This window comes from Ochotona princeps, chromosome 9 (genome assembly GCF_030435755.1).
Source record: "Ochotona princeps isolate mOchPri1 chromosome 9, mOchPri1.hap1, whole genome shotgun sequence".
Taxonomy (NCBI): domain Eukaryota; kingdom Metazoa; phylum Chordata; class Mammalia; order Lagomorpha; family Ochotonidae; genus Ochotona; species Ochotona princeps.
In genome coordinates this window covers 30674499-30696139 of record NC_080840.1, presented here as the reverse complement: position 1 = coordinate 30696139, position 21641 = coordinate 30674499, and the positions used below count along the sequence as shown (strand labels likewise).

The 21641-nt window shown below is 48.2% G+C and overlaps 1 protein-coding gene across 6 annotated transcripts in view; it reads right to left on the bottom strand.

Moving 5' to 3' along the window:
• UBR5 (ubiquitin protein ligase E3 component n-recognin 5) overlaps positions 1 to 21598 on the bottom strand; it is a 137387-nt gene extending 115789 nt beyond the window's left edge. For 4 of the 6 annotated variants that reach the window (XM_058668563.1, XM_058668566.1, XM_058668565.1 and 1 more), the window contains exon 1: positions 20997 to 21598. In XM_058668563.1, coding sequence (XP_058524546.1) covers positions 20997 to 21058 — 62 coding nt within the window. In that variant the 5' untranslated portion in view covers positions 21059 to 21598. The remainder of the gene's footprint in view (positions 1 to 20996) is intronic. The other 2 variants (XM_058668564.1, XM_058668568.1) reach the window with 1 other exon arrangement.
• Between the last annotated feature and the right edge of the window lie 43 nt (positions 21599 to 21641).

Genomic DNA, 21641 nt, shown 5'->3' with positions numbered 1-21641 from the left:
TTAAACTATCCTTCACAGGTAACTGTAAAGTCATGTTTCCTTTGTCCTATGAACCACTCAGGCAAATTTAACAAACTTCAAGTCTGTAGCTCATCAGATACCACAGAAAACAAACTGGGCCTTCCACCTGCTCCAGAAGTGGGCACGGAGGGAGGGAAGCAATCTCAGGGACTGAGCCCTAAGTCTGTAGGATGTGATGTTAGCTAAAACGAGGATCCAGGATGGAAATGATCTGAAAGACAAGCACATGGTGTCTCCTTCATACGGAGAAGCGCCCAAGCTGTTAACAGCAGTCTTCTCTGTTGAGCGTTACAGTCGGAGAGCAAAGGAAAGCATTTTTTCCAACACATTTTTCAAAGAAAACACTTTCACAGGATATACCCTGAGAGAGCATAGTCCTAGCAGAGAACTAATCAGTAGCCCACACTTGACTCTAAGTCTCAGAACATATCAAATGCTTAACATTTCCTAACATGCCCAATTAACCACCTGACTATATGAGCAACACCAATGAAGCAAACACACTTATAGCAACTTTCCTGTCAGTCTGACTGGGATGCTCACTGTGGGGGTTGAGAGGTATCTCAATGATATTAAACCATTTAACTGTGAAGTTCAAATCTGATTAGTATGTTCCTTAGTAGTTGCAAGTCCATAAAAGTACTTGCAAAAAATGACTTGCATAAATGACATGTCCAAGGGCATAAATGACAATTCTTCACTATCTCTATTTTCAAATACAAGAAATTCCTAAATTTCGTTAAAAAAAAAAAAAAAATACTTATCTTAGGCCCAGCGTGGCAGCCTAGCAGCTAAAGTTCTTGCCTGGCACACACTGGGATCCTATATGGGTGCTGGTTCCAATCCCAGCAGCCACACTTCCCATTCAGCTCCCTGCTTGTGTCCTGCAAAAGCAGTTGAAGATGGCCCAAAACCTTGGGATCTAGTACCTGCGTGGGAAACCTAGAAGAGGTTCCTGGCTCCTGGTTTCAGATCAGCACAACTCTGGGCAATCTGGGCACTTGGGGAGTGAATCATCGGATGGAAGATCTTCCTCTCTGTCTCTCCTCCCCTCTGTATATATGACTTTCCAATAAAAATAAAACTTAAAAAAAGGCTTATTTTGAAAATAAATACTTTAATATATTGACTTTGATGTATAAAATTTTCAAAACGCACTTGTGGCTTTTCTTAGTATACATTCTCCATCAAATTCATGAGATAGTCTCACATATAGTAACAATCTTTTCTGAAACATTCCTGTTACCTGCACCTCTAAGTAAATATATTTATCATCTACCTTAATCATTGTGGTTTTGTTTTCAGTATTATAAATCTTTTGCCACTCCTCCATGAAGAGGCTGAGTCTAGTTGCTCTCTCCTTGATTACTGGCTAGTCTGTGGCTTGCTCCTCAAAAACAGGAAGCAGAAGTAGTGCCACGTGGCTTCAAGGGCGAGGTCACAAGACAGCACTCCTGCCAGGCGCCCCTTCCCAGGGCCAGAGAGAAGTGGAGCTTCCCGGAAGCCTTCCTACATTAAAGGCACAGAGGCGGCTATGCCAGGGAATTTCAGCTTTCCAGCCAGAATTCCAGCCGAATGTTCAGTGCAGACGCCTTCTGGATGATCCCAGCTATCACCAATTTCAACTACAGAAGATCCACTGAGCCTGGGCCAGTGCTGGAGCTCCACAGGCTAATCCACCCCACAGAGGGCACCAGGATCCCATACGGGTGTCGGTTCCTGTCCTGCTCTACTTCCCATCCCTGCTTATGGCCTGGAAAAGCAGCAGAGGGTGGCCCAAGTCCTTAAGACCCTGCATCTAGGAGGGAGACCTGAAGAGGCTCCAGCTCTTGGCTTCAGATCATCTCTAGCCTACTGCAGCCATCTGGGGAGTGAACCAGCAAGTGGAAATTTTCTGTCTCTCCCCGCTGTAAGTGAGCCTTTCCAATAAAATAATACATTAAAAACAAAAACAAACAAACAAAAAAACCTGAGCTGAACACACAACTGTGAGATAATAATCATCATGACTTGATCCCTTAAGCTCAGAATGGCTCACCGCCAATCAATAAAAAAAATATTTCAGGATGATTATCAAAGAAAACCTCGACACTTTCTTTGGCCCTGGATCTCTGGTTACAATATCACTGATATATCTGATATGTTAATAAGACTTCATTAAAGACTCATCTTTGATATATTCTTTTAATAGTGCACATTTAAAAAACAACTTTATTTTAATCTTCATCTGTGAACTTCCTGAAACATTAATTATGGATGTCTTGTTTGTGAAACTACTTAACCAGATTCATCTGAATAGTAAACCTTTGCTCAAAATAAACCAATCCTTGGGAATCCCAACAAAAAACTACACTTCACGTGCCCTAGTGATGAATACAGCCCTGACAAGCCCACTCTCAGCAGTCACACCCAGCAATGCACACTGTGTCTCATTCCTCATCTCTCAAAGCCAAGAGACTGCCAAAGGAAACAAAAGCTGACAAGGCTAAGTCCTTCACCAACCGCTCATCTCAGAAAAATGCTCTGCAAGCATCCCTACAAGCTTAACAAGTACAAAACCTGGCCGACTGGCCAATGACTTCCATGTCCTCTACGGTTAAGCTAATGGTGATGGAGTTGACAACACAATGCAAACCAATGCAAAATATTTGCAAGGTGACACTGCAAGCCTCACACTCTGCAGATTTCATTGCATCTAGTGAGCAACATCTTGAAATTCCTCAAAACACACATACACACCTCTGACAAGTGAAAATGTTATACCTAGAACAATTAAAGTTAGTGAAAACTGATACAGATGGAGCCCACCCAGCTGTTTTGGACATCTAGGAAATGACATCTGTCCCTCTGCTCTGTAACTGCCTTCCAAATAAATAAACAAACCCTTAAAAAATTTAATGCTTGGCCCAGCAGCGTGGCCTAGCAGCTAAAGTCCTCACCTTGAACAGGCACCAGGATCCCATATGGGTGCCAGTTCTAATCCCGGCAGCTCCACTTCCCATCCAGCTCCCTGCTTGTGATGTGGCCTGGGAAGGCAGTCGAGGATGGCTCAATGCATTGGGACCCTGCACCCGCGTGGGAGACCCGGAAGAGGTTCCAGGTTCCCGGCTTCGGATCGGCACAGCACTGACCGTTGTGCTCACTTGGGGAGTGAATCATCGGACGGAAGATCTTCCTCTCTCTCTCTCCTCCTCTCTGTATGAGTTTACAATAAAAATAAAATATTTTTTAAAATGATGGGAAGAGTTTAGAACTGTTTTCTCTGTCCACTACTCCTAAATACCTACTAGGGGTACAAAAAAGGGCAAAAGAGCAGGTGTGAAGCAGGAAACAAGCACCAAACAGTAAAATGACAGAGCTAACTAACTACCATGTATCAAATACAACTCATAAAAGAGCATCCCATAGCCACACAGACTCAAAAGCTGAAATGCACTTCCGGACATCAAATACATCTCCTCATCTTATAAATGAGTCAAAGTGAGACTCACCGCAGGAAAATGACTTGCTCAACATTATACAACTGCACAAAACAACCAGACGGCTCAAGTTCAACTCGACTCTTCAGCTCTGAGTTATACCCTACAATGCATGGAATCACCCCGTAGCCGTATAAGAACTGTGGTTAAGTGGCAACAAGTATTTTCAAGTATCACAGTAACATCATACTTGATATTCACTCATTACAACAAATGTGACAAAACAAGCCTTCCAAAGATAAATATTTATTGTAAAACATGAAAGAATTAAACAGGGACATCTTAACTTAGAAACGCATTTTTTGCTACTTCTTACCACTTTAGGGACTTAAAGTATGATACAAAATGCTATATCACATATATCGCATGATTAGATGTGGATACATATCTCCATATATAATCTTGAACTATTTACTGACAATACAGCAATGAGTCAAACAATACTTGGTCTCAGTGTAAACATCTCCATGCTGCATCACCTTGGAGGCACATAAGGAGGCCAAAGGCTTAACCTTGACCTTGACCTGTGGACATGGAGTAAAGGCTGACTCTCTGAGGTTACTCTTCAAAGCATCCCCTTCCCTCTTGCCAACTTTCTTCCACCATTAAATCAAAACACAGGGGTAAGGCAACCTGTTTTCACAGATGGATAAACCTTAGCTTTTCTTTTTATCCTTGGATGGATAAACCTTAGCTTTTCTTTTTATCCTTCTTATCTTTTACAAATAAAAAGCAAATTTTAAAAAGAGCAAGCTATCATGAACTGTCCTTAATCAAAGCAAGAGAGTCAAACTACTTCAAAACTTTATTAACAGTGGGAGCCAGCACTATGGCACAGTGAGCTAAGCTGCTGCCTACAACACATATGGGTGCCAGTTCATGTCCCTGATGCTCCACTTCTGATTCAGCTTCCTGCTCAAGGTCTGGGAAAAGCAGTGGAAAATGGCCCAGAGGAAGTTCCTGACTTCAACATGGCTCAGTCCTGGCTGCTGCTGCTACCTGGGGAGTGAATCCGCAGATGAAAGCTCTCCCTCTATGTCTCTCCCTGTAACTCGTTCAAATAAGTAAGTAAACAAATCTTCAAAAAGCAAACCTTATCAACATCAAATGCAAGCACCTATGATGAAGGCCTGGTTGCTCGAAGCATCTTCAATGCTTATAAACTAAAATTTATTAGCATCAAAAGAGTTCAAGTCAAAGGATGACCCAGTCCCCAGCCCGGCACCCTTGCCTCCACAGCCCTTCCCAAGGACACTCAGATTCAGTCATTAGGTCCTCCTTCCTTGGTCCCGGTCCCTAGTATTATCAGCACTTCAATCCTCCTTCCCTCCACCCACCAGTAAACTGGAGTTCAACGAGGTTCAGTCAGCTTGATATCTCAATGCTGAATCGAGTTAAACTTCTTTTCTCATTTCCTTTGTTCACTTTATTCCATTTATTAGCAAAATCAGGTGAAAGAAATTAAGATAATCACACACAGTTCTCTCTCTGAACCAATTAGACACAAAAACCCTTTTCCCTACCACAATCCCAAAGGCACCAAAACAGAGAGGACAAATCTAAACTCTCTAATCCAACTCTCATTTTACTCTCATTTTACAAATGCTTTCTACCCCTTATTCAAGGTCACACGGTCAGTGTCAGAACAAATCTCAGATCCTTAGTCCCAATGTACATTCTTCTCACCACGATATCATGGTTCACAGAGACAAAACTGACAAAAAAGTCAATCATCACACAGTGTAAACCTCAACAATGTAAAATTACCATTTAGGAGCACACATGCTGATACTGGGAGGCCTAGGAGCAACATCATCACATGTGACATCACTTCCTGCCAGTGCAGCCCTGGCGGCAGTAGGTGACTGTGTCCCTTCATGTGGGAAGTCTTGCATTGTTCCCGTCTCTGAGAATGGCTATTTGCAGAGTGATCCAGCAAATGGGAGCTCTTACTCTTTCCCTTGTCTCTTTCTGCTTCTCAAATTATCTTTTTAGTTATCATCTGAAAATACCAAATTTTCTCTAAATATGTGTCTTCTGTGGTAAGAGAAATAAGCAACTTTCAAAAACACATATGGGGGTCCAGCGCTATAGCCTATAGGCTAAATCCTCACCTAGCATCCACCAGGATCCCATACCAGTGCCGGTTCATATCCCAGCTGCTGAACTTCCCTTCCAGCTAGCTCCCTGCTTGTGGCCTGGGAAAGCAGCAAAGGACAGTCCAAAGCCTTGGGACCCTGTACCTGTGTAGGAAATCTGGAAGAGGCTCCTGGCTCCTAGCTTCGGACTGTCTCAGCTCTGACCATGGAGGCCACTCAGGGAGTGAACCAACAGATGAAAGATCTTCCTCTCTCCTCTGTATACCTGCCTTTCCACTAAAAAATAAATACTTAAAAATAAATAAATCTGAAAAATAAACAATAAAAACACACATGGAAAAAAATGTTCCTTTTCTATCTCCACTATTTTGTCAAAGATGTCAAAGCTATCTGGTGTAATAAGATGTTACCACTGGGGGAAACCTGGGCACTGGGTACACAGGATCTCTCCACTGCTCTTCTGAACTTGAGTGAGTCTGTAATGATTTCAAAGTAAAAAGTTAGGAAAACAGTAAATGGCATGCTCATCTGGCGTCAGCCCCTCAGCCCAAGAATGTACTTCCGCACTCTTCTCTAAACTTCTCCTATCAGTTAAAAAAAGTTCCAGTTTTTAACTCAAAAACCCAGGAAACAATGCTGTAGCAAGTGAAACATACCAACCACCCCTAGCTTAGCACAAAATTTGCATATCAGCAGCCCGTGTGGAGGTGCTGAACAAGTAAGCTGATCTAACAGCTTCCACGCTCTGGGCAGGCAGTGGCAAGGCACGCATGCACACAGGCCAAACTAGCCTACGTCTGAAACACAATCTCAGTTTGCTCCAGCTCTTTGAATCAACACTCACAACTGCACCAAAAGTTGTCCTTTCAATATCAAAGTTCTGAGAAAGGAGGTACCATTTACTTAACAAATGTAATTTTTCAAAATTTCATGGTACAACAAAAATACTCCAGCCTCAAGCCTTTCTTAAGGGGTAAATGAAATCAGCCTATTCTCAAACAGGCAGCCATACAACCTGAACCTGTACTCCAAGAGGAAAGAAGCCACATTTGCTCTTATCCCGTAAACTTCAAACGAAGCAGAGTATGTTAAGAGCCTTTTACACAAAAGCTCTCAAGTTTTGGTGCTCATGAAGATACAGGCCCACACAAGACACTATGAGCAGTGCTAATTTAAATCAAATCCTCTATGACCTGGGAAAAGCCACCACAATAAATGATTTTACTATTTGGCTAGGTTTCATTATTTGCTGCTGAAAAATTTTTCACTAAAGAAAAACTGGTTAGCGTTATCATGCCAGGCCTGGTGTGATGGCTCAATGGTTAAATCTCCCACCTTATGAGCGCTGGGACCCTATAAGGGTGCCAGTTCATGTCCCAGCTGCTCCACTTCCCATCCAGTTCCTGAATATGACCTGGGAAAGCAGTGGAGAATGGCCCAAAGCCTGGGGACCCTGCACCCATGTGGAAGTCCCAGAAGAAGCTCCTGGCTCCCGGAAACAGCAGATGGAAGATCTTTCTGTCTCTCCTTCTCTCTGCAAATCTGATCTGTTTCCAATAAAAATAAATACATCTTTTAAAAAGTTATCATGCCACTCAGAAAATTACTATCAGTTCTAGAATGTCCCAGGATTTTCCAAAGTCTGAATCTTCTTATCAGATTGCTTATTTTTTTAACTTACTTATTTGAAAGAAAAGAAAAGAAAAGAAAGAAAGAAAAGAGATGGAAAGAAGGAGACAATCTTTCACCTGCTCATTCATTCCCCAAGGCGAAACCAAAGCAGGGCTGGGCCAAGGCCAAGCCCTGGAGCTTCCTTCCGGTTCCCCAAATGAGTACAGAGACCCAAGAACATGCGCTATCTTTGCCTGCTCTCCCAGGCACATCAGCAGGGAGCCGGATTAGGAGTGGAGCAGCCAGAGATTTTTATTCCCGCAGTGCTCAGAGAAGCTGAGCAGGCCAAGAGAAGAAAAGTAAAACACACACTCTCTCAAGTGTGGCCACCACTCAACCAGTTTTATGAAAGCAGGAACAGTTTCGGGATGGTAAACCATGGCAGCCAAACGTGGACTAACTGCAGGCTTGCACACACCCTTCTGTAGCTCTCAGCTCTTGCACAAAGATGAGCAGGCGCCAACACAAGCAGCCCACATGAACTGGCAAATGCTACTGTGGGAGACACTGACTTCTGGCTCTGTGCCTCCTCAGCAGTGACAGAGCCCCAACAAGAACCCTGAGGAGCAAGTGCCAGCAAGTTTACACTGAACTCTTTGCTAGCAACTACCTGGGCAGAGCAAAGCAGTTCCTGTCCTCCACAAGAACGACCAGAAGCAAAACAGGGAGCACTGCCACAGCACACAGCCCTCTCCTCTCAACAGATCAGGCAAGCCCTTTAAGCAGCAGAATGCAAGCCCCTCAAAAACAAAAGCCTGGCAAGAAAAGTGAAGTTAAGCCTATCCATACTTCAACCAAATCCACTTGATGAGTGTGCTTACTTGAAAGCTCTGAAGAAGGTTTCTGGATGCATCACAGCATTAGCTGGACAAGTTCAACTCACTTTTGGATAAACCAACCACTATCAGTTAAGAACAGATAAGGTGAGTTTGTCCTCCGGGCTTGGATGGACAGACATTCCAGCAGTGTGGAGGCTGCTCAGGGCATCTGAGCCAGGTCAGAATCAATGCTTTGGGCCCTTGCCCCAAGCACTGGGCAAATTCAAGGCTTGCGGGTGGCCACAGCACCAACCAGCGCCTGGCTTCACCTGATGGCCACCTGGGAGCAAGCTCCTGGCTCTTGAGGGAGTGGAATCACTGCCTAGGGACATCCATGGATAAGGCCACTGTACGTTTATGCCAGGAATCAATCCTGAGGGACTCCCAACGACATTGTACTTGCAGGTAAGTGAAGGGAATAAGACCTGGTGGTTTGCAGGGGAGACCAAAAGATCTGAATGGGTCAGACTCATGCACCAGCACACATGGGAATCCAGAGCATGACTTGTTAGCAATGGAACATTGCTGGCCACCACACGCCAGTCCACACGAAAGCTAGGGCTAGGGGCCTGTCTAGGACTAGATCCCAGTACCTGACTGAACGTCGGAACACTGGACAGGTCACATCAGGGCCATTATACTAACCAGCACACGAGAGAACCAGGCCCAGGGCAGATTCTGTGGGGGATATGTGGGCCAAACCCTATGGAAATACAAGTGCTGCTGGTTAGCTCCAGAGCTGGGGTGATGATGGGCTGAACTAGGTGTAACCACAGAACCTAACAAATTCATGGGTACAGTAACCGAGAATAGTCTGGACAGATCCAGGCTGCAGGAGAAGCTTGTGCATCCTAAAACAGGGTGTGGGGCATGATGGTCCACAACATTTACCAGCTCACACAAGGCCCAAGATGGAGGGGCAGGTTAAGCTGGACAAGGACCTAAAACCTGCTAGAATTCTTGAGATCTGGGCATGAAAGTGGGCCTAACAGGGGAACTTGGGAAACTCCCCTAGTGGGTCATAGCTCTCACTGGTGATCATATGGTCCAAGTCTAGGGTCGGGGAAGCTGGGTAACGTAGTTTCAACTGATGGCAAATGTGTGATTTGGTTTTGGAAGGGGGTGGACTGGGCAGGGCCGAGCAAACCTTACCTCCCTGGCAGAAACCAGGTTGGAGCACAGGTCATGCCAGGCTAGGTTCTTATACCTACTGATGTGCATGAGCCAGGGATGGGAGCACAATGAGCAGGGCCAGGTTGCAGCACCCACCAGCAAGAATTGGGACTAGGGGCACGCCAGGTCAGGCCAAGTTACAGCATCCAAAGGCAAAAGCCAAGACAGGTGAGGGGCTATGCCAAGCTGGGTCAGACGCTGTGTGCCACTGGCAGGCACACGATCTATGGCTAGGAACAGACCTGGCTATGGAATAAAGAGGACACCCTGGCTGGGTTGTGGTTCCCACTACTGAGTGAGAAGGCCAGAGTGGGGCCTGCTGTCTAGTTTGGACATGGCTGCCCTTGATGAGCCATGTGTGAGCTGTGTCTAGGTGTGCATAAAGCTTGGGTGGGCTGTAACAACCAACAGTAAAAACAGGATTGGGTGAGGGCCAGTCAGGAAAGGCCACTGTTCCTGAAAAGATGGGAGGTGGACTAAGCAGGGTTGGCTCATTGACCCATTGATGGGCGTGAGACCTGACATTGGGAGAAATCCTGAGTATGAGCTTGGGGAACTCCTGTCAGGACACAGTCCCTGTAAGTGAGCGCAAAAACCATGATAGGAAGCAGCCCAGACCAGGCCAGGAAACGGTACCCACAGGCATACATTTGGCACAGGCCAGGGGTGAACCAGGCTGGACCGGGTCATATCACCCACTGGTGAATCTGAGTGTCAGAATGGAGTGTGGGTCAGGCTAGCTTGGGTCACAACACAAGCTAGTTCACACAAGGGCCAGGACTGGGGGTTGGATGGGCTGGGCTAACCTATAGTCCCCACCAACCTGAGCTGGAATTGGGGATAGGCCAGGTTTGGCCAAGCTACAGCATCCACTGGCAAATGCAAAGGTCAGGCAGGCTATGCCAAACTGCGCCGCAGCACCCACTCAGCACATGTGATACCAAGTGGGGAGGAGGCAAAGTCAGTAGAGGGGCTGCGAGGGACTCCCCTGCTAGAACACCACTCCCACTGGAGAGCATGAGTTGGCTTGGGGCAAACCAGGCCAGGCCGGGCTACAACACTTGTTAGCCTCACGTGAGCTGGATCAGGAAAATGCCAGGCTTGGTTGACTGTTTCTTCTGTTGCACACATAAGCCAGAGTGGGCATGGGTGAGCTGGGCTTTGCTGCAGCATCAGCTGGCAGATGCTGGCAGAGGGGGCAAATTCTGTCAAGTTAAACTGCATAACCAAATGCAGAATGCAAGATCTGGGAGGGGGGGCCTGGCAGCATGGCCTAGCAGCTAAAGTCCTCGCCTTGAACAGGCACCGGGATCCCATATGGGTGCCGGTTCTAATCCCCACAGCTCCACTTCCCATCCAGCTCCCTGCTTATGAGCTGGGAGGGCAGCAGAGGATGGCCCAAAGCCTTGGAACCCTGCACCTGTGTGGGAGACCTGGAAGAGGTTCCTGGCTCCTGGCTTTGGATCGGCGCAGCACAGGCCGTTGCACTCACTTGGGGAGTGAATCATCAGACAGAAGATCTTCCTCTCTGTCTCTCCTCCTCTCTGTATATCTGACTTTGCAATGAAAATAAAATAAATTAAAAAAAAAAAAAAGATCTGGGAGTGGGAGTGGGACTAGTAGGGAAACAGTGGGCACCTCCCTCTTGGGTTGTCACTCCGACTGGTGAGCATGAAAACCAGGACTGGGACAGGCATGGCTAGACAGAGCGACACACACCAGCACGTGTGTAGGCTGGATAGAGGGGTTAGTTGGACTGAACCATGCTTCAATACCCATTGACATGTATGAGAGTTGAATGGGATGTGGAACAGACTGGACCAGTCTGCTATACATACTGGCAAGCACAGGAACCAAGGCAGGGGGCGGGCCTTGTGGTGGTTGTTGTGGGTCACTCCAACTAGGCTGCAACTCTTACTAATGTACGCGAAGGCCCAAGTGTGTGGTGACCAGGATCAGGCTGGGCTGTAACACCCATTGGTTTGTTTAAAAGACAAGGGCTAAAGACAGAACTGATCCAGCAACTCCAACCACCAGCATGTGCCTAAGCTGACTGGGGTGACAGACTGTGACAGATCCTGTACTGGCAAGCACACACAAGAATCAGGTCTGGGATCATCTCAGATGAAGTTTGTATGGGAATCCCCACAATTGAATTGCTGGACTCAGAACCCCAACCATGGAGAGAATTGCAAATTCCATGGTCTGACCGTGGAGTGCATGTGTAAGAGCTGGGCCTCCTCAATGGCTTAGAGCAGTGGACATCATATGCAGGTGCATATGGAGGACATGACAGTACACTGCAGTCTGCAAAGAACACCTGGTACCATTACAGAAGACAGAGGACAGAACAGATTGATCAACTACCCCAGCCAAGTGTTGGCAGCGAATAACTGGGCAGAGAACCTAAGGTGGACTATGTCAACCAGTACAGGTGTAAGCATTTTGGTCTGGCAGTTAGGACACCACCTGGGATGCTGGTGCCCTGTATTTGAGTGCCTCGTTTTAACTCCCTGCTCTGCTTCCGAGTCCAGCTTCCTAAAAAGACAGGTACACAAAATTTTCACCCGGGCCTGACTCAGGAGCCTAGTGACTAAATCCTGACCTTCCAAGCACCAGGAACCCATATGGGCAGGGGCTCATGTCCCAGCTACTGCACTTCCCATCCAGCTCTCTGCTTGTGACCTGGGAAAGCAGTCGAAGACTTGGCACCCTGTACCCGCATGGGAGACCCGGAAGAGGCTCCAGGCTCCTGACTCGTGGCTTTGGATCAACTCAGCTCCAGCCGCTGCGGTCACCTAGAAAGTGAATAAGCGGACAGAAGATCTTTCTGTGTCTCCTTTGTGTAAATCTGATGTTTCAATAAAAACAGATAAATCTATTTTAGATAAGTTAAAAAAAAAAAAAAAACCTTTTGGGCCCGGCACCGTGGCCTAGCGGCTAAAGTCCTCGCCTTGAACGCCCCGGGATCCCATATGGGCGCCGGTTCTAATCCCCGCAGCTCCACTTCCCATCCAGCTCCCTGCTTGTGGCCTGGGAAAGCAGTCGAGGACGGCCCAATGCATTGGGACCCTGCACCTGTGTGGGAGACCCGGAAGAGGTTCCAGGTTCCCGGCTTCGGATCGGCGCGCACCGGCCCGTTGCGGTTCACTTGGGGAGTGAATCATCGGACGGAAGATCTTCCTCTCTGTCTCTCCTCCTCTGTGTATATCTGGCTGTAATAAAATGAATAAATCTTTAAAAAAAAAAAAAAGAAAGAAAAGTATATTAAAGTCAACAAAATGTCACTAGTGATGGTATAGAACATTTTAGATAGTTCTTCTTCCATTTTCCTACAGAATTTTTTTTTTTACAAACAGGGAACTATGAAAGAGGAGGAATAAAGGCAGAAACAAAAAGCAACCTAATTTACATCAACTAGAGAAAAGGAGGTAGCAATTTTTTAAATTATTATCATTTTTTAAAGATTTATTTTTTATTGAACAGTCAGATAATCAGAGAGGAGGAGAGAGAGGAAGATCTTCCATCCGATGATTCACTCCCCAAGTGGCTACTATGGCTGGAGTTGAGCTGATCAAAACCCAGGAGCCAGGAGCTTCTTCCGGGTCTCCCATGTGGGTGCAGGGTCGCAAGGCTTTGGGCCATCCTTGACTGCTTTCCCAGGCCACAAGCAGGGAGCAGGGATAGGAAGCGGGGCTGCCGCAATTAGAATCAGTGCCCATATGGGATTCTGGGAGACGCAAGGCAAGAACTTCAGCCACAAGGCCACCGAGCTGGGCCCAAGAGGTAGCAATTTTTTAAAAGACTTATTTATTTTTATTGGAAAGGCAGATTTACAGAGAACAAACAGAAAGATGTTCAATCCTCTGCTTTACTCCCCAAGTGGCAACACAACCAGAGATGATCCAAAGCCAGGAGCCAGGAGCTTATTCTGGGTCTCCCTCACAGGGGCAAGGACTCAAGGACTTGTGCCATCCTCCACTGCTTCCCCAGGTGCATTAGCAGGAAGTGGAGCAGAAGTGGAGCAGAAACAATGCAAATCGGCAGCCATATGGGATACAGAGACCGTAGCCAGAATATCAGCAAACTACACCATAGTGCAGGATTGAACAATTTTGCTAGGGGTGAGCATAGTGACACAGCAAGTTAAGCCACTGCTTGAAAGTATCCTTTCTGCATTTCTGACCCAACATCCTGCTAATGCACCTGAGATGCGGCAGTTAAGGCTCCTGTCACCCACGAGGGTTCCTGGCTTCACACTAGCCCTGTCTCTCTACTGCACTCCCTGGGCCAACACTACCCAGGTACAGCTCTCAGAGATGTCAGCTCTTGTATACACACTCTGTCCACTCTGCAGCAAGTAGCCACATATGGCTAGAGCACCTAAAATTTAACTAGCTATCAAGGAACTGATATAAATTCCTATTCAATTTTCGTTAACTTAAACAGTCCTGTGCTGAGACTAAGTTAACTGCTTAAGTTGAGGCTAGTATTGTGCAGTGCATTAAGCTACCAACTGTGATGAACAACATCCTCTGAGTTCTAGCTAATGCTTCACTTCCAATCCAGCTTCCTGCTGATGCGCCTGGGAAAGCAGTGGAAGACAGCCAAAGTTTATGGACCCCTGCCTCGCACATGGGAAGCCAAGATGAAGATCTTGCCTCCTGGTTTCAGCATGGTCCAGCCACTGCACAATCCACTTGAAAGCGAATCAGTAATGGAAACTCCTGGTCTTTGTCTCCCTCTGTTAACTGTCTGTTATTCAAATTTGCTTGAACTGCTCTTCAATAAAAGTCACTTCCATTTTTCCCACCAATGTGTGCTGCGGATAATCTAACACAAGGCTTCTCAACCTCAACACAACTGACACTGTGGGCTAACCGGGTAACTCTGCTGTGGGCTCGAACACACTATAAGACATTGAGTGGCATCTCTGGTCTCTACTCCTCAAAGTCAACTGCAATGGCACATATGTGACAACAGAAAAAAACTGACCCAGGGAGTAGCTGTTTAGCTCTTTGTTGGAACTGGAATGTAAACATCCCATAACAGAGTGACTAGGTTCAAGCACAGGCTCCAGTCCCCATTGCAGCTCCTGCTAATGTATCTGCGGGGAGACAGAAGGTGACAGAGCAAGTACTTGGGTCCCCGACATGCTCCTGGTCCAGCCTGGCCTAGCCCCAGTACCTGGGGGCATCTGGAGAATGAACCGGAAGACAGAAACTCTGTCAACCTTTCAGGTGAAGTAGGTGACATTTGAAAAAAACAGGAACTTCAAACTCCTGTCCAAACTGTCTTACCTGCAGAAATACTACTTTGATATAAACACCCAAACCAAGGTTTTCATGAATGCACACAAAACGCCAAAAGGCAAAAAGCTCACAGGACAACTCGTCATCCACGAGTAGGCAGGAGGACAGGCATGTCCCTCCTACATCACCTTAAACAACCTCTCCCTGGGCCCGGTGTGGTGGCACGGCAGGTAAGCCTCTGCCTGGAACACTAGTATGCCATATGGACACAGGTTCCGGTCCCAGCTGCTTCATTTGTGGTCGAACTCCCTTCTAATGCACCTATGAAAGCAGCAGAGCATGGCCCAAGTATTTGCACCCCTGAACCCACGTAGGAGACCCACTGGAGGCACCTGGCCCAGATCTAGGCACTGCAGCTTTTTGGAGGGCAAACCAATAGATATTAAATCTGTTTCTCCAACACTTTCTGTAACTCTGCCTTTCAGTAAATTGAAAAAAGTATATATATATATATTAGAAAAGCCAAGAGAGTAAACAGACGAGCAAGAGAAAAGATAGGCCTCTCATCTAGCCTGGGACATGGCTAGGGCTGACCAGTCCTTAAGGCAGAAGGCAGTCCCTGAGTCCTGGAGCCAGGAACCAAGAGGAGGAAATAAAAACTCTCAGGATGGGTGACTGCTCTAAGGCTGGGGTGTCTGAGACAGCACATCTGGTCTGGAACACAGGCCATGTGAAATAATGCAAAGATCACTGAACCCTTAAAAAAAAAATCAAGACTGTCATGTGTCCCTCAGCTGCTGTGGTAGGTCCCAATGTCTTCTGGGATGCACTCCAGGAATCTCAGGCCAGTGTCTGCCTCAGCACAAAGCCCGCTGGGCAGGACTTCCCCAGCCCCTCGAGGGTTTCCTGGGCTGGCACTTCCCCTCTCTCCCAACCCTCATCCCACGAGCAGAACCCCAGCTGTCCTGCTGTACCCCTGACATAACACAATACTAACTTAAGGATTCATGGCAAAGAAATCCAAATGTCAGCAAAGGATCACAGGGGCTGAATGAGTCGAATTCAATTTGGTGAATTATGGGGGCCAAAGAACCCTGCCAGGGCCCTAGCAATCACTCTGGGAAGCTACAGCAAACACCCAAATCTCTGCCCTTCCCTTCCTGCTGCCTGAGCAATCCCCAAATTCATCAATTTCATCCTGGCATCATTAGTATCAACAAGTTAGAAAATACAATTCTTTTAAAAAAATCAGATAAGCATTTTTCTTTACTTTTCACATATTTCAAATGTTTGAAGGCCCAGTACGTCAGCCTAATGGCTGAAGCCCGTGCCTTGCATCCACCTGGATCCCATATAGGCAACCGTTCATATCCTGGCTGCTCCACTTCCCATCCAGCTCCCTGTTCGTGTCCTGGGAAAACAGTTGAGGATGACCCAAAGCCTTGGGACCCTGCATCCATGTGGAAAACCTGGAAGAAGCTCCTGCCTCCTGCCTTTAGATCGGCTCAACACCAGCCACTGCAGCTACTTGGGGAGTGAACTAGCGGATGGAAGATCTTCCTCTCTATATATCGTCTTCTCTGTAAATATGACTTTCCAACAAAAAATAATAAATCTTAAAAAAAAAACCAGGATGTTTAAGGGGATGGCCCTGTGTTGCAAGGGTTAAGCCATTACCTGTAACATTAGCATATCATATGATGCCAGCTCAGGTCCCCCTGCTCCACTTCATGTCTAGCTTCCACCCAGTGTGCCTGGGAAAGCAGCAGCAGATGACCCAAGCACCTGCGCCCTGTCACCCACATGGGAGACCCTGATGGAGCTTCTCATTGAAGCCATTTGGGAAATAAAGCAGGATATGAAGATCAATCTTTCCATCCCTCTCTCTCTGTAACTGTGTTTCAAATAAGTATTTCCTAAAAATAAATAAAGTTTGGCCCCGCGCAAGATAGCCTAAAGGCTAAACCCTCATCTAAACATATGCTGGGATCCCATATGGGTACCTGTTCGTGTCCTGGTTGCTCTATTTCCCTTTAAGCTCCCTGTTTGTGCCCTGGGAAAGTAGTTGAGGACGGCCCAAGTTTTTAAAACCCTGTACCCGCGCGAGGGATGCTGAGCAGGCTTCTGGCTCCTGGTCAGCTCAGCTCCGGCCACCACAGCCATTAGTGGAGTAAACCAGCAGATGGAAGATTTTTCTGTCTCTCCTCTCTGTGTATCTGCCTTTCAAAAAAAAAAAAAAGTTTTAAAAATACGTAAAATTAAAAGTTTGTGTCAGAAACATTATAGCATAGCCAACTTCAGCCACTGTCTACAGTACCAGCAACCCATACAGGTGCTGGTTCAAGTCTTGGCTACTCTACATCCTATCCAGCTTCCTCCTAACAGCCTATGACAGCAGGGCAAACAGTCCAAGTGCTTAAGGCCCAATCCCATGCTGGAAGAAGTCCCTGGCTCCTTTCAGCCTGGCAAAGAGCCCACCACACAGCCACCAAAGGAGTGAACTAGTGGACAAAGATCTGTCTAGCTCCTTTCTCCCTCTCTCTAACCTTGCCTTTCAAAATTTTTTTAAGATTTATTAATTTCTATTGCAAAGTCAGATATACAGAGAGAGGAGGAGAGACAGAGAGAAATATCTTCCATCCGATGATTCATTTCCCAAGTGACTGCAACGGCTGATCCAAAGCCAGGAGCCAGGAATTCTTCCGGGTTTCCTACACGGATGTAGGATCCCAAGGCTTTGGTGCCATCCTCTACTGCTTTCCCAGACCAAAAGCAGGGAGCTGCATGGGAAGTGGGGCTGCTGAAATTAGAACCAGTGCCCAGATGGGATCCCAGAGCATTCAAGGTGAGTACTTTAGCAGCTAGGCCACAGTACCGGGCACTCTAATGTGTTTTTTAAAAATTATTTGAGGACCCGGTGTGGTGGCCTAGCAGTAAAGTCCCTGCTCTGAATGTGCCAAGATCCCACATGAGCGCCGGTTTTAATCCAGGCAGCCCCACGTCCCATGCAGCTCCCTGACTGTGGCCTGGGAAAACAGTCGAGGATGGCCCCAAAGCCTTGGCACCCTGTACCCACATGAGAGACCCGGATAAAGCTCCAGGCTCCTAGCTTCGAATAGGCTCAGCTCCAGCAATTGTGCCAGTTGGGGAGTGAATCAATCACTGCAATATCTTCCTCTCTCTCTTCCTCTCTGTATATCTGGCTTTCCAATAAAAAAAAAACCTTTAAAAAAAAAAAAGACACTTAAGACACAGGACTAGTATTATTAAACTGAAGAAAATATTTGACTTTTAATCTGCCTGAGTGTTCAAATGAAACTTATTTAGGAAAAAAATATTGATGATTTAAGGCCCCCAAATCTTACTTACAGTACCTTACTGCCTAATTTTACTTCCTTTAAAGAGTTAATTCTTTTTATACTTCTTTTCTCTCAGAACTTTCATGTATCATTTTCTCTGATTCTCACAGACACGTTAAAATGAAGGCGCAGGGGTTGATGTAGCACAGCAAGTTTTGAAGCCAGCATCACATGAGCCCAGCTGCTCCAGTTTCGATCCAGCTCCCTCCTTACGCTCCTGGGAAAGCAGTAGAAGACAGTCAAGTGCTTGGGTCCCTCCCACCTATGTGAGAGACCCAGAAGGAATCCTAGGATCAAGGCCTCAGCCTGGCCTGACCCAGCCCCAGCTACTGGGGTCCTTTGGGGAGGGAACCAGCAGTCTGTCTCACCTCCCAACAAGGCTTTTCAAATAAATAAGTAAATTATTTAAAAAATAATTGGGCCCAGCATTGTAGCCCAGCGGCTAAAGTACTCCCCTTGCACATGGGTACCAGTTCTAATCCCAGCAGCCCGCTTCCCATCCAGCTCCCTGCTTGTGGCCTGGGAAAGCAGTCAAGGATGGCCCTAAAACCTTGGCACCCTGCACCCACGTGGGAGACCCAGGAGAGGCTCTAAGCTCAGATCGGCTCAGTTCTGGCTGTTGCGGCAACTTGGGGAATGAATCAACCGATGGAAGATCTTCCTCTCTATCTCTCCTCCTCTCTGTATATCTGACTTTGCAATAAAAATAAAATAAATCTTTAAAAAATTTAAAGTAGCACACTGTTTTTTACTATCATACCTCAGTAAAATATGCTAAGAAAAAAATAATCTGATGAAAATATTCTTGACTACTGCTTCCAGCTACTTAAAAGTTTCAAAAACTGGATCTCTTCTGGAAGTTTTTCTCTCAAGCACTCCACCTGTCTTATTACTTTAAACCTGAAATGCTAAAAGGATCTTTGCTTTCAAAGGAGAGACACCAAACAGCTCCGACCAGTCTGCTTCCTCACCCCAAAGCCAGACTGCAGGACTGTCCCGACCATCTGCAGCCACATCCACCCACACAGCCCAAACCCTACCAGCCTGTGGTGCGTGTTACAGCACAACTCAAACCCACTTTGCTTTTCCTCTATTTCATCAAAAAGAACTCATATAATGTTCTATTCTTAATACTTCATACCACCTCTGTGAGAATGAAAAACAAAGCTAATTATTTCCCTGTACTACCAAAAAAAGTTACATAGCTTAAAAAGGCTGCATTACTTGTAAATTCTCAAATACATCAAGCAAAAGAAATGCGTAAAAACCAATCATAGTACCAACACTGGTTTACTCGCTTTAATAAGCTTTAATACACGGCCTATTAGATCAACCTTGGGAAACACAGCTAAGACTAACACACCGGGCAAGCCCTACTTCTTGGTACAATTTTCTAAACTAAAAGGCATGTTACACAGCAAGCCCTAACAACCGAGTCTGTGAATGAAGACAGGGCTATCCCCACCACTAACCTGGTCCTGAAATACACAAAATATCCTTAAAACGATCTGAATAGAATAGAGTAAGAAAGACAACAACACATTAAACAACTCAGAGTATTTTTCAAAACTTATTTCAAGTTTCACCAACATATTAAATACAATATGGCTCCGGCAGCGATTGAACAAATTCCAGGCCAGGGCAAGAAGCAGGGTGAGCAGCAGCAGCTCGGGTTCAGAGGCTGCGGCCCTCCCGCCCCCATCCCACCCCCAGGTGACCAGGTGCATGGAGGTCCAGGCCAACCTCTCCGGAAAGTGCACCACAACCCCAGCGTTGGGCAACTTCAGCCGGCAGGCCACTGAGCAAAAGCTGTACCCAACTGCTGAACGGGCCTGGGCAGTGCACCCGGGGAGCCGGAGGTGTCAAGCTACACCCCAACCCCCACTTCTGGTCCCGTTCACATGTGGCCCCCATCACTAGATCTCCACGGAGGCCTCCTCCTCCCTCCGCCTCCTAGGAGCCTGTTTCGCCAAGGAACTTTTTTCTGCTCCGTCTCAGCTCCCCCCACTCAGAGCATGTGGCTCGGCTATCCAATATCCTAAACTGGCACCGGCGCGGCGGAGGACGGAAGGAGAGGAATCTAAACCAAAACAGCCTCTTAATCAAAGACCAAAAAAATAATAATTCCTCCTCCGCCTGAGCAAACCCAAACCAGAAATTCACAGCGCGTTCACAGAAAGCAGCATGGTGAACTGCAAACCTCAAGAGTTTGCCTTTGACACGCTACGCACGGTTTTCAGCTGTCAAATTACAACTCAGGAAAACACTATCATTAGAATAAAAAAAAAAAGCTCCCACCCCTTGGGCCTTGGAGCTGAAAGGGCCTGCAGAGGCGAAGGCAACCCCAACCGCTCCCCCACCCCCGACAGAGCGAGTGGACCTCACTGAAGGGGCTCAAATTTAATAATAATAACAATAATCATGGCGCTTCTTCCCTCCTCCTCCTCCTCCTCCTCCCCCCCCCACCGCTTCCCCACCCGTGATCTGGCGGAACGGCTCCCCGGGGTCCTGGGGCCAGGCGGGACCAGCTCCATCTCCCGCTCCCAAGGGCCGGGGGTCCAGGCCAAGCTTACCCCGGGGACCCCCTCCTCCCCCGACCCCTCCGTCTCCTCATCCCTCTTTTTTTGTTGTTTGTTTTTTTGTGTTTTTTTTTTTAACCTCCACCATATCCCATCCGCATTGTCTGTCTCAATTCAACTTTGACTAATATGGATTCCTCCGGCCTGGGCCGAGGCGGTCATCACAGTCCGACACCCGCCCCCAACCCTAGCCAAGAAAACCGGCGCCCCCCAGCCCAGCCCAGCCCAGCCCCGCCGAGTTCCACGCGCTCCTCGCGGGCGGGCATGGGGGGTTTGCAGCGCGCTCCGCCGGTCGTTCCGCGGGCCTCGCGGCCAGCGCGCGGCCCCTCAACACCACCCTCCCTGGGGTCGCCAAGTTTCCCGCGGGAAGGGGTCCTGGCCGGGCGGAAGGGTGGGGAAGGGGGCAGCGAGGACCCCACCCCACCCTCCCAGGCGGCCGGCGCGTCAACACTGGGGTGGGGGGGGACCCGCCGTCCCGGCCCGTGGGGGGGAGGGGCGCGGAAGGCGGCGCCCCTCCCCCGCCCGGGGCCCGCCGTCCCTATTACCTGTCATTGAGCTGGTCCTCGGTGCCCGGCAGCGGATGAACCACGAAATGGATGGACGTCATGGTGCTTCCTTCTCGTCCTCCTTCCGAGGACGGCCCCCTCTCCTGCTCTCGCCCGCCCCCACCCCGGACCCCCTTCCCCTCCCCAAAACCCACAGCCGTCGCCTCCGCCTCCCAGTCCCCAAATGGAGGGAAGCAAATGCGCAGGGGCCGCCGCCGCCTTCTCCGTGCCGGCCGTGTGTCCGCGACCCGGCAAGCCCGGCGGTGCGCACCGAGGCGCCACCCGCTCCCCCGGCGACGGCGCCAGGGAGTGCGAGGCCCCCAGCCGGGACCCGAGACAGCCGGGTGCTGGGGAGAAAGGGGCGACCCGGGAGGGCGGAGAGGGGCGGGCTACGGGCACGGTGTGGTAACCGGCGGCGGCCGGGGGCGGGAGGGGGTCCGGATTAGGGTAGGTGGGGAGGGACACAAGCCCGCACCGCGCGTCACAGGCGAGGAGCCGTCGCCACCGCCGCCGCCGCCGCCGCCATCTTCACTTCTGCCCCAGTTTCTCCGTCTCGCAGGCTCCGCTCCCGAGCGGCGGGGGAGGGGCGGCCGGGGCGGGGGGGAGGAGGAAGAGGAGGAGGGCGGAGACCGGCGGGCGGGGGCC